At 35.6% G+C, this 10,998-nt stretch overlaps 1 protein-coding gene across 1 annotated transcript; it reads left to right on the top strand.

Annotated features, from left to right (window-relative positions):
- The first annotated feature begins 4,212 nt into the window (after window positions 1-4,212).
- Window positions 4,213-7,831, top strand: DEFB133 (defensin beta 133). The gene is made up of 2 exons (XM_023508738.1): window positions 4,213-4,270; window positions 7,704-7,831. Exons 1-2 carry the CDS (start codon window positions 4,213-4,215, stop codon window positions 7,829-7,831), a joined length of 186 nt encoding a protein of 61 aa, XP_023364506.1.
- The last annotated feature ends 3,167 nt before the right edge of the window (window positions 7,832-10,998 follow it).

Raw genomic sequence — 10,998 nt, forward strand, 5'->3', positions numbered from 1 at the left:
TGTACATTTTTATGCCGACTCTTTGGCTCTTATATATTGCAAATATTTAATTCAAACTTTGTCTTTCAATCATAAAGAAATTATAAATTTGTACACAATTAAATGTACCATCTTTGGTGTGGTTTCTAAAGCTTTTATCTTGCTTATATTTTAAAATATGTGTTTCAATATATTTTATATGAATATATGTCTATGAACATACACATCTATATGGTCCACATTTGATTATTTTTATGTTAAATTATATAATTAATTGGAATTAATTTAGTGTATGTTAGACAACATAAGATTCTACCCATTTTTTTTACTAGTAGTTTGATAATCCTAACATTATTTGTAATTATGCCATATCTTCTAGATTGCTTTGTCATGCAACAGTTACAAAAAATTACAAAAATTAAAATTACAAGTGTTTATATGGGGCTGTCAATTACCTGTATTACCTAAATTTTTAATAAATATCACCTAATTTTTATTAGTTATTTTTATTACTAGAACTTCATAACATGCTAAGCTACATCATTCTTCAAGCTGTATTTTATATTACTTTATCCTGAGAAGAAGCCTTTGATCTTATCTGGCATCTACTCTCAGAAATCAAAGCTGCAACTTTGATATTATAGTTTTACTTTCTTAGGTTCTTAAAGTAATAAGTTTCCTTTTTTTTTTTGAGACAGAGTCTCATTATGTCACCCTCCATAGGGTGCTATGCAGTCACAGCTCAGAGCAACTTTAAACTCTCAGGCTTAAGCCACTCTCTTGCCTCAGCCTCCCAAGTAGCTGGGACTACAGGTGCCCACCACAATGCCCGGCTATTCCTTTATAGCAGTTGTCGTTGTTTAGCTGGACCTGGCTGAGCTCAAGCCTGTCAGCCTGGGTGTATGTGGCCGGCGCCATAACCACTGAGCTACCGGTGTTGCCCTAAGTTTCCTCTTTTAAAGAATACTATGATAACTTTGCTTATTGTACTTTTGTTCTCTGCATTTGACTAACTGATAATTAAATGCTTAGATGCGTGGGATACTTTTACCTTATGGGTACCAGCTTCAATGATGTGGGATGTAAGCTCAACAAATTTATTCTAAAATTTATACAATTATTTTTTAAAAAGCATATTAAAGGGTTTCATAATAATGCCACATGCAAAAAATCTTCACTGTGGACACATCAAGATAATTTAATCACATTCCTCATTCTATAGTATGTAACGTGGTTGGGAGATGGGACTCTGGTATCCTCAGTTCAATTCTCTTCACTACCATGTATTAGCTGTATCAAATGGGGCAAATTATTTAATATCTTCATGTCTCAATTTTCACTGAAGAGTACATGTGGGATTACTTAAGGGAGGAGTCATATCTTGATGTGCTTACATTACTAGTAATAATGATTTTATGAGTTTGAAACCAATATTCAATTATTTACCATTAGTAGATTAGAAATATTATTAGGAATAGGGAACGAGGTCAGACCAAGGGAGACAGTATGGAGAATTGGTTCAGACCCATCTTTCTGGCTTTGAGCACAAAGTATGAGAACCCATCACTTTAATATTTTTGCACCTGGTGTAGGGTTTATCCCCCCTCCCCTTGCGGCTGCAGAGGAGCAGCTGGCTGGAGGCCTGGAAGCTGCTTTCAGCCAGGAGAAGGCTATGTGCTCTGAGGGGGTGGTTTGGGGGAGTTAAGAATGTGAATTCTTTGAACTTTGTCCAAATCCGGAGGACTTTCTCTGGACCAGATAAGGAGAAGAAAGATCTCTTTTCTTCTGCCACCTTGATTGGGCCACAGGAGTCTATCTGTTTGGACACAGGTCTGTCAGAGTACTAAAACACCCTATCTGTGGTGTGTGACTATGGGTCAGCTAGAATTTGGTCCTTCAGTCGGCCTCAGATTGATTTCCTTATCAAGACTTTGTTTACATTAAGACTATAATACTTTGAAGCAGTAAAAAGTAACAAGTAAATCCATGCAATTAACGTAATCAGCTGTAGTGTTAGTCTAGTTAGTAGGAATGCAAGCACAGCAAGAACCACGACGGGATGGTTTGCCTTGTTTTCCTGAGATTTATGACTGTAACACTGATGTATGAAATGAGTACAGAGCCAGCCTGATACTCGGGGCAGCGTACTCAGCCTCACGAGGAAGTGTGTGCAGCCTCTTGAGCCCCACTGCTCTTAAAACTATCTCTCTGTCTGTGTCTATTATTTCTCTATATTAATATTCTATAACTCCTACTAATAATTTTCCAGCCTTCTCACACCAGCAGGCCACAAGGAAGTAAACCCACTGCGTGTCGAGGGTGGTCCCAACACCTCTATAAGAAGGTAATTAATTGCACCTACCTCAAAGGATGTTGTGAGCAGCAAATGAGTTAGGATACTCAAGTGTTAAAACAGTGCCTAATACATAGTAAGTTATCAGCAAGTGTCAGCTCTTGCTATTTAATGGTAAGATATGTGAAGCCTGTAAAATATTTCTTAGCAAGGCAATAACAGATAGAAAAGAGCTCAAGCACCATAACGTTTAGACAATCGCTCTTCCCAGACATGTAAGAGGCTATGGTCCATAAAAGGCACTTACAGTGGGAGGACATGTCAGAAAGGACAGGGTTTTATTGTTTCCATGCTATTTTCTCTTTGCACTGTTTTCTATAACCCTTCAAGTGTCCTAGGCAGCCTTTGCCATAACTACTGTGCTGAGAATTATAAATACATACTAAAAACGCTAAGCTGAGGGTGAGCCCCACACCTTTAGTGACATTCTTTGAGTCTAATCTGAGACTATTCTCACCGTCACTTTCAATAACCACTGAGCGTTTGAACCTACTCTGAGGTATGTTATAGCGTAAGGATAGGTCAGAAGACCTAATTCCACTATTGGAGATCTGTTCCAGACACTGGTCCTAGGAATTCAAGTTTTCTACATAATAGGCACTGAACAATTCACAACATCTCAAGGTTGCTAGGTTCAAAAATTAAACATAATAGGTTTATTATGTATTTAACTTTCCTAGAGGTGTGTGGGGTTTTTTGTTTGTTTGTTGTTGTTGTTGTTTTTGAGACAGAGTCTCACTATGTCACCCTCCCCTCGGTAGAGTGCCATGGCGTACACAGCTCACTGCAAGCTCAAAGTCTTGGGCTTAAGTGATTCTCTTGCCTCAGCCTCCCAAGTAGCTGGGACTACAGGCGCCTGCCACAACACCCAGCTATTTTTATTTTTTGGTTGCAGTTGTCATTGTTTGTGTAGCAGGCCTGGGCCTGGTTCGAACCCTCCAGTCTCCTTGTAAATGTCCGGCAACCTACTCACTGAGCCATTGGCGCCGAGCCATAGAGAAATTTTCTTTACCCTCTAAAAGCAGAAAAAATTTAATGCCTACAAATTGGACATTTTATTGTAATTTCTCTTTAATGGACCATGATAACCACTACTTTAAATCATCTTGTTACTTTCAGATTTTATGAAAGAGTTCCGCAAAGCAAAGCAAATTATGACTTGGATCTTTTACTAAAGATTCTTTTTTATCACTGTAACCAAAATATTTTCTTACAGAAAACACCCAAGTAAGTCATTCTCTTGTTAACATGACTTACGACTCATTGCCAGTTTCATCATGGCCATTTGGCATCTTACAAATACAGAGGTTTTTTCCGGTTGTATATGTGTGTGTATCCATTGCAAATCTTTTATACCTCGATGTAAAGAAGGCAGCAAAAATATATTTATTTCAGTAATTATAAAGAGGGTTTTAGTAACAGCCATGGATCACAGGAAGAAATATGGTCTAGTGACTAAGGTAATAAATCACTAGACAAGAATTTCTGCTACTTTTTAAATTCAGTAGTTTGTTTACTTGGCATAGCTGTTTAAGAAACAATAAAAGAAAGCTAAAGCAAAGATTAGGCTCTCACGTTCACAGTCCTCAGACCTCCTGTAGGAAACTCCCAGTGGCATGGCATTCCCTAGGCAGCTAGCTATTAAAAAAAATAATAATCTGCTGGGGATACTGTGATCCTTTTATTTTCCCAAGATAAAAGGAAAAGAATGTCCAGCACTTGTGCTCCAGGCAATGCTAAACAGCAGTGTTAACGTTGGATAAACATGAATGACTAAATTCATATCACTGGTGGAAGAGAGGGATAAAAAGAAATGCTCTCTGCCTTTCCCTCATTCAAAGATTTCCAAGAACAACCGGTTGAGCTGAATCTCTTCAATCATGAAGATTCCTGTTTTTCTCTTTTTTTTATTTTTCTTTCTGGACCCAATGTCACCAGGTAAAATGAAAATGTTCATTGAGAAGGGGAAATAGCGTTCTGGCAAGCTAAAGGATGGTTGACATCAGCTGGAGATAAAAGAATGACTGAATTGCCAAGAGTGCTTCGTTAAGGTCCCCAGAGTAAATCACACATAAGGAATTTGTGATTTTACTAAAAAGTAAGGCTTCTAGTTATATTACCATGGGAGACAACTTAAGGACTTGATTAAAGGATTATGGGCAGGTTGACCAGATTAACGAATGGATATTAAAGTTAACTATCCAGCTCCTTAAGAAAGGACGGGCAATGTATAGTAACTAATGGGTTTTTCACTCAATTAATGAAACACTTCTCAATATCGTGCTGCATTGTATACTATGAGAATACTTTATCCTAAAATGGTTTTAACTAATTTACAATTGAAAGCATTTGAATGGCTCTATTACCTCAGTTGCAATAATATAGCAATTAATATTCATCAGAAATGAACACGACCTTTTGAGTTACTGCTACCTGGGTTCTTGGCTGTACAAATCAATCATCTTACTTAAAATCCTTCAGCATCAATTTCCTCACTTGTGAAAAAATATACAGAGGGTGTCAAAAAGATATATATGCATTTTAAGAGAGGAAAAAGTTGCATTAAATTTAGAATACTCAAGTCACATTTAACTTCAGCACTTATGAGAGATGCTCACGATGACTTGTATTCATCTTTTGTTACGGGTATATATTGAGCATTACAATTTTTTAGTAGTTTTTTTCCTTTCTTAAAATGTGCATACCCTTTATGGCACCCTCTGTAGTAATTAAGACTACTACATAGCATTAATATGAAGATTAGTGCTACAAAAATATGCAAAGTGCTAATATAAAATATAACACTCACTAGGTTAATCTTAAATAGTATTATAATTACTGTTACATAGCACTGAAACATCTTAGAGAGCAAGTGACCTTGAAACATCTCACAGAGAATGAAGGAGATATTTGAAACGATGTTTACGGTGTTGGACTCCACACCCTTAGACTGCGTTTTCTTTTTGTGAACTTGCATTGTTCTCATCACCCATAAATTAGATCAATGGCCAAACGAAACATCCTGATGGAGGTCATGCCAAGGGCTACTTTGACACATTTGGGTCCACCTGAGATAGAAAAAGTATGTTTTGTGTGTAAGCAAGGATACTGCAAATAATCACTTCACACACTCAATGAAATAATTCCACACACCTTAAAAAAAAAAGACAAAGAAAAGGTAATTCTAAGATCTGATATAGAAATGGTCTAGAACATGAGTATTTACTTTGTGTACATTAATTTCATCCCTTAGGTGCACAGACGGAACAAAGTGCTCTAACAATAAGTCTCATTTTAAGTACATTTTTAAAAATTCAAACACCTAAATGTTTTGTATAAAAGATTCAAAAATTTGATTTCTTTTATGATTCAGATAAAATGTACCAGATGATAATGAGGATTATTATTGTATTACATTGTTCTAAATTCAAGACAAACTGAATTCAAATCAGGATTTGTTTTTACTAAAACAATAGAGAATAGTAGTATTTAGCATAAAATAGAGAAGACTAGTATTCAGCATGACCATGTTTGGATAATAAAATATTAGCTCCAGTTATATTGTCATGATTTACATGTGTCCTTCAGAGCATTTGCTTTTGACAAAAAAAAAAAAATGTGAAAGCCTTCACAGCACTTTCAGTATCTTCAGGAACCCAAGAGACACTGTGAATGTATGTGCATGATTTCAACTCAAAGTTGAGGAATTTTCAATTCCTTCTTGTGAATAAATATGAATTTTTATATCATACAATAGCTGTTCTCTAGAGAGAAGCTATTTGTTGTTTCTGTTACTAGTGGAAAAATGCTAATTTAGAATTCCCACTTAAATAATGCTATTCTTTTTCTCATACTGGTGCTTGACAGCTGTCATCTTCTGTTATTTGTAAATTCCAATTAAGTCAAAATACATGCTTCACACCCCTCATGTAGGACAGTGTAATTTAAGGATGCATTTTTAAGCTGGTGAGATAATGTCGTTTCCCTCTGGCATCAAAGGCAATAAATAGCACCTCTCCAGACAATACAAATAAAAAGGCATCATTAATTTGTACAGTGAAAAAGTAGTATCATATGGCCTTAAATATAGGGAAAAAACTTTAATATAATATGGGTTTAATTATTGTTTTAAATGCCCATTTTCTAAAAAAGACTTTAAAATTTAATGCTAACATAACCTCATGGAAAGCAGAGGGCATGAACAATTGAATTTTCAGTACCATCAACTTGATCCCCATTGGATCCTGTGTGTCAGGATCCTGTGGGTTGATAATCCTAGGGAAAGAGAAAAGAACATTCTTCACAAATCTTCTCTGCTTATGATTAATAATTCGTCATTATGGTTAATGCTTTCATTTTGGGAATCTCCCTCCCTAAGTGGACTTTTTAACAATGCAAGCATTTCTTGAGAAGATGAAACATTCAGTCTTATACCCATAATGTGGATGAGTTCCTTGGTTAGCATATGTTATGATAATGCAGGCTTGAATACTTTATATAAAAAAAAGAACTTTAGAGTGGTGCCTGTGGCTCAAAGGAGTAGAGCGCCTGCCTCATATGCTGGAGGTGATGGGTTCAAACCCAGCCCTGGTGAAAAAAAAAAAAAGAAAAGAAAACCTTAAAAGTGGGAAATATGAGGAAATGCTAACCTATTTCACCCCCTTCTTTTCTGTGTAGCTCTCCCATCATTATGGGCTCTAATCTTTATGCACATTCAAAGAATCCCCCTTAGGTCAGTGTCTGCTAAGGTTGTCTCAATTCTTCTCATAAAAGAGATTCCTAAAAATATTCAGCCAATATAGAAATTAAAATAACATTAATCGATTTTCCCATTTTTGAATCCTAAAGCCAAAACTGTTTAAATGTTTATCTTCTTTTGAAACTAAAAGAAAACGGTTCTAGATATGTCTGTTACCTTGAATGTGATGATGGAATTATAGATGCTTGGATAAGCCCAAATTCACCAAATTGTACACATTAAATACGAGAAATTCTTTGTGTGTCAACTTTACTTCAAAAATGCCGTTTTCAAAAGCAAGTTGGGGAACTAAGTAGCCATGGATATATATGGTATCCATTCCAGAGACACTCTGGATTTAACCATCTCTATTTAGAAATTACTATGGAAAACTAAGCATCAACAACTAATGAACCTGGCCATAGGTTTGGTACAAAACTGACAATGAAATCAAATGTCACAAATCTATCAGCACTAGAAAAATAGCAAAACCAATGTCTTCCAGAATCCCTATCCCAGTAAGCAGGTGCTTTATATATTTTCAACTAACAACTGATTTATCCCAAATTGGGGCTTTTGAGACACATACATTGACTCAATGGTTTACGTGTGTTTTTTCTTTCCTCTTAACAGTGAAATGTGCCATGAAAGACACCATTAGTTGCTTTGTCCTGAAAGGCAAATGTAAACGTGTGTGCAATAACTTGGAACGGTCAGTTGGTCACTGCACAAAACTAAATGTCAACTGTTGTCTAGTTTGAAATAAAAATCAGCATCCATGAAAACTAAAGCACAATGAATAAGAGGATTAGTAATAAACGAAACTGAATTACCAATCGCTCAAGTCCAATCTGTGTTGTTCTCTTGGTTACACGGCATCATTTAAAGAGCTAGATTCTCTCCTAAGGATCTGACAAAAGTGGGAGACATCCAACATGTAGGGTGGCTCCGTGGAGAGATATAATTTTGGATATAAATTATTTGCTCATTGGTAGAAGAAATCTAAATGACACAAAGAATTTGTTATTAGCAGGAGTCTTCAATGTAGAGGTATCCAAACTACCAGCAACATCTCTCCAAATGAAGGAAGAATTGAGAGAAAGCAAAGAAACGGAACAAGCAGAATTTTCATCAGGTTCTGGGTCAGAAGACCTGATTCACTGCAAGCAGAAACCTGTAGCATAAATTTAACTCTTTAGCTTTTTACATTTTTTCTCTTCAACAAAATATTTCAAGAACCATATCTGAAAGTAAGGCATAGCTGTATGAAAACTGAAACAGGCAACTTGCACTTGAAGGTGTCAGATGAAAACTAGAAGGGTGCCAGAGCCAGTACCTAGAGAACAGAAGACATAGAATTCAGTGTGATCAGTACAAAAATTATTTAATCACTAAAATCATTAGGGACTTTATTAATAGTTGTATTGTATTCCTAGTTTATGTGAATATATAGGTTTTGAAACACTTTCAGATACAGAAATATTCTTAATGTTCCCCAAGTTTCTATGAGGTGATACAATGTCCATGAAACATATAAGGAAACTAAACAAAGGTGCATATTTTAGGCCACAGACCTTGCAATCAATTTCCAGAGTTCTAGTTTTGCAGACCAAACACGGCAGAAATATTTATTAAATTAACTTCATGTGTTAAATATATTTAGAGAACTTAAGAGGTCATGTAGCTAACAAGTAAGTTAAATAGAAATACAAATTGAGCTCTGGCTACAGTGAACACAATAAACACAGGTATGAGCACTTCCTTACTTTGAAATCATTCCAGGGATCTGGAGAAAGAAGATAAGGTAGAAAAAGAGGCCATATCTGAAACTAAAAGGCAAGCATAAGACAATGAATGTAGTCAGCTGAGGAGAATTGATTGCCTACGTGTCCTCACTTGAAAACTAGCACAGCTTAATAAAGAAAGATATGAGAAAGATTTTATAAAGAAGACCACGTTGGCTATTTCAGCAACACCAAAAATAAATAAATGGGACATGACCAATCTAAAAAGCTTTGGAAGAGCTAAGGGCACAACAACTAAAGCAAAGAGATATCCTTCAAAATGGAAGAAGATATTTGCATGCTATGAATCTGACAAAGGCCTAACAACCAAAATCTGTAAAGGACCCAAACTAATGAACAGAAAAGAGCAAACAACCCCATTTATCACTGTGCAAAAAAAAAAAAAAAAAAAGCCAAACACATGAACAGAACCTTCTCCCAAGAAGAAAGACCAATGGCCAAGAAACACATCACATGAAAAATTGGTCATTGTCCCTAATCATCAGAGAAATCCAAATCAAAACCAGCTTGAGATAGTACCTAATCTCAGTGAGAATATAGTCCACATCTCAAAGTCCCAAAGCTAAGGATGCTGGTATAGGTGTGGAGAGAAAGGAACACTTGTACACTATTGATCAGATTGCAAACTAATAGAGCCCTTCTGGAAAGAAATATGTAGAATCCTCAAAGAGCTAAAAGTAGACCTTCTATTTGATCCCATAATCCCTTTAGTAGGTATCTAATCAGAAAAAAACATCATTTTACCATAAGAACATTTGTACTCTAAAGAAAGATAGAGACTTTACCTCTTACATGTTTATATGGATGGAGTTGGAACATATTCTTCTTAGCAAAGTATCTCAAGAATGGAAGAAAAAGTATCCAATGTACTCAGCCCTACTATGAAACCAATTTATAGCTTTCTTATGAAAGTTATAACCCAATTATAGTCCAAGAAGAAGGGGAAAGGGGAGAGGGAAGGGAGGGGTGGGAGAGGATAGGTGGAGGGAGGGTAATTAGTGGGACCACACCTATGGTGCATCTTACAAGGGTACATGTGAAATTTACTAGGTGTAGAATATAAATGTCTTAACACAATAACTAAGAAAATGCCATGTAGGCTATGTTAACCAATCTGATGATAATATTTCAAATTATATATAAAACCAGCACATTGTACCCCATGATTCCATTAATGTACACAGCTACGGTTTAATAATAAAAAAAATAACATTTGTACTCAAATGTTTATAGCAGCCCAATTCACAATTGCAAGATGTGGATACAACCCAAGTGTACACTCACAAATGGATAAATGAACTATTGTATATGTATACCATAGAATACTACTCAGCCATAAAAAAGATGGAGACTTTGCAACTTTTGTATTTATATGAATGGATTTGGAGAATATCCTCCTAAGTATCACAAGAATGGAAAAATAAGCACCCAATGTACTCAATACTAATATAAAACTAGTAGATGAATTACTATATTCCCTTACAAGAAAACAAATACACAATTAAATTCAAGTGGGGGAGGGGGAAGGACGAAGAGGAAAGGGAGCTTGGTAAGCTCTCACTTAAGGGGTACAGCATAGAGGTATATGGCACACCTGGGGGAAGAGCTCAACTACAACATGAACTTTTCCTAACAATGCAAACTATGTAACCTGTTTGTACCCATGTATTAATCCAAAATAAAACAAAATAAACCTATGAGACAGACTTCTAATTAGAGAGATTTGGCAATTAAATAATAAATGCTTACATTTTTATTTATTTTCTCTTTTCTCATCTTCTCTTGCACAAACTTTCCAGATCAATTCTAGCAACTGAGAATTTAATAAGGAGATAGAAAAGACATAACTCCTCAAACATGTATAATTAGTTTTCAAACCAATATTTTCTTTGATTGCGTTTATTACCTATAGAGGGAAAAGCTCACTCTTAAAGTAGAGAGTATTAACTCCCATAAAAGCCTTCATGAATAAAAATCATTTTTACACAAAATGTTATAGTTCTTCCATTAAAAAAAATTGCAGTGGCAAGATCTAAAGACTTTGAGGAACTATAGTATGAACAGAAAGTTATCTACATGTGCACATACACACACACACACACAATACACATATACATATGTGT

The sequence above is a fragment of the Otolemur garnettii genome, unplaced genomic scaffold (genome assembly GCF_000181295.1).
Source record: "Otolemur garnettii isolate 467f Iridium unplaced genomic scaffold, OtoGar3 scaffold00269, whole genome shotgun sequence".
NCBI lineage: Eukaryota > Metazoa > Chordata > Mammalia > Primates > Galagidae > Otolemur > Otolemur garnettii.

What these genes read in the sequence shown, in the direction of transcription:
- DEFB133 (XM_023508738.1), top strand. Translation starts at nt 4,213, where the DNA reads ATGAAGATTCCTGTTTTTCTCTTTTTTTTATTTTTCTTTCTGGACCCA. An exon ending in TCTGGACCCAATGTCACCAG is followed by an intron (nt 4,271 to 7,703) that starts GTAAAATGAAAA and finishes TCCTCTTAACAG; the next exon opens with TGAAATGTGCCATGAAAGAC.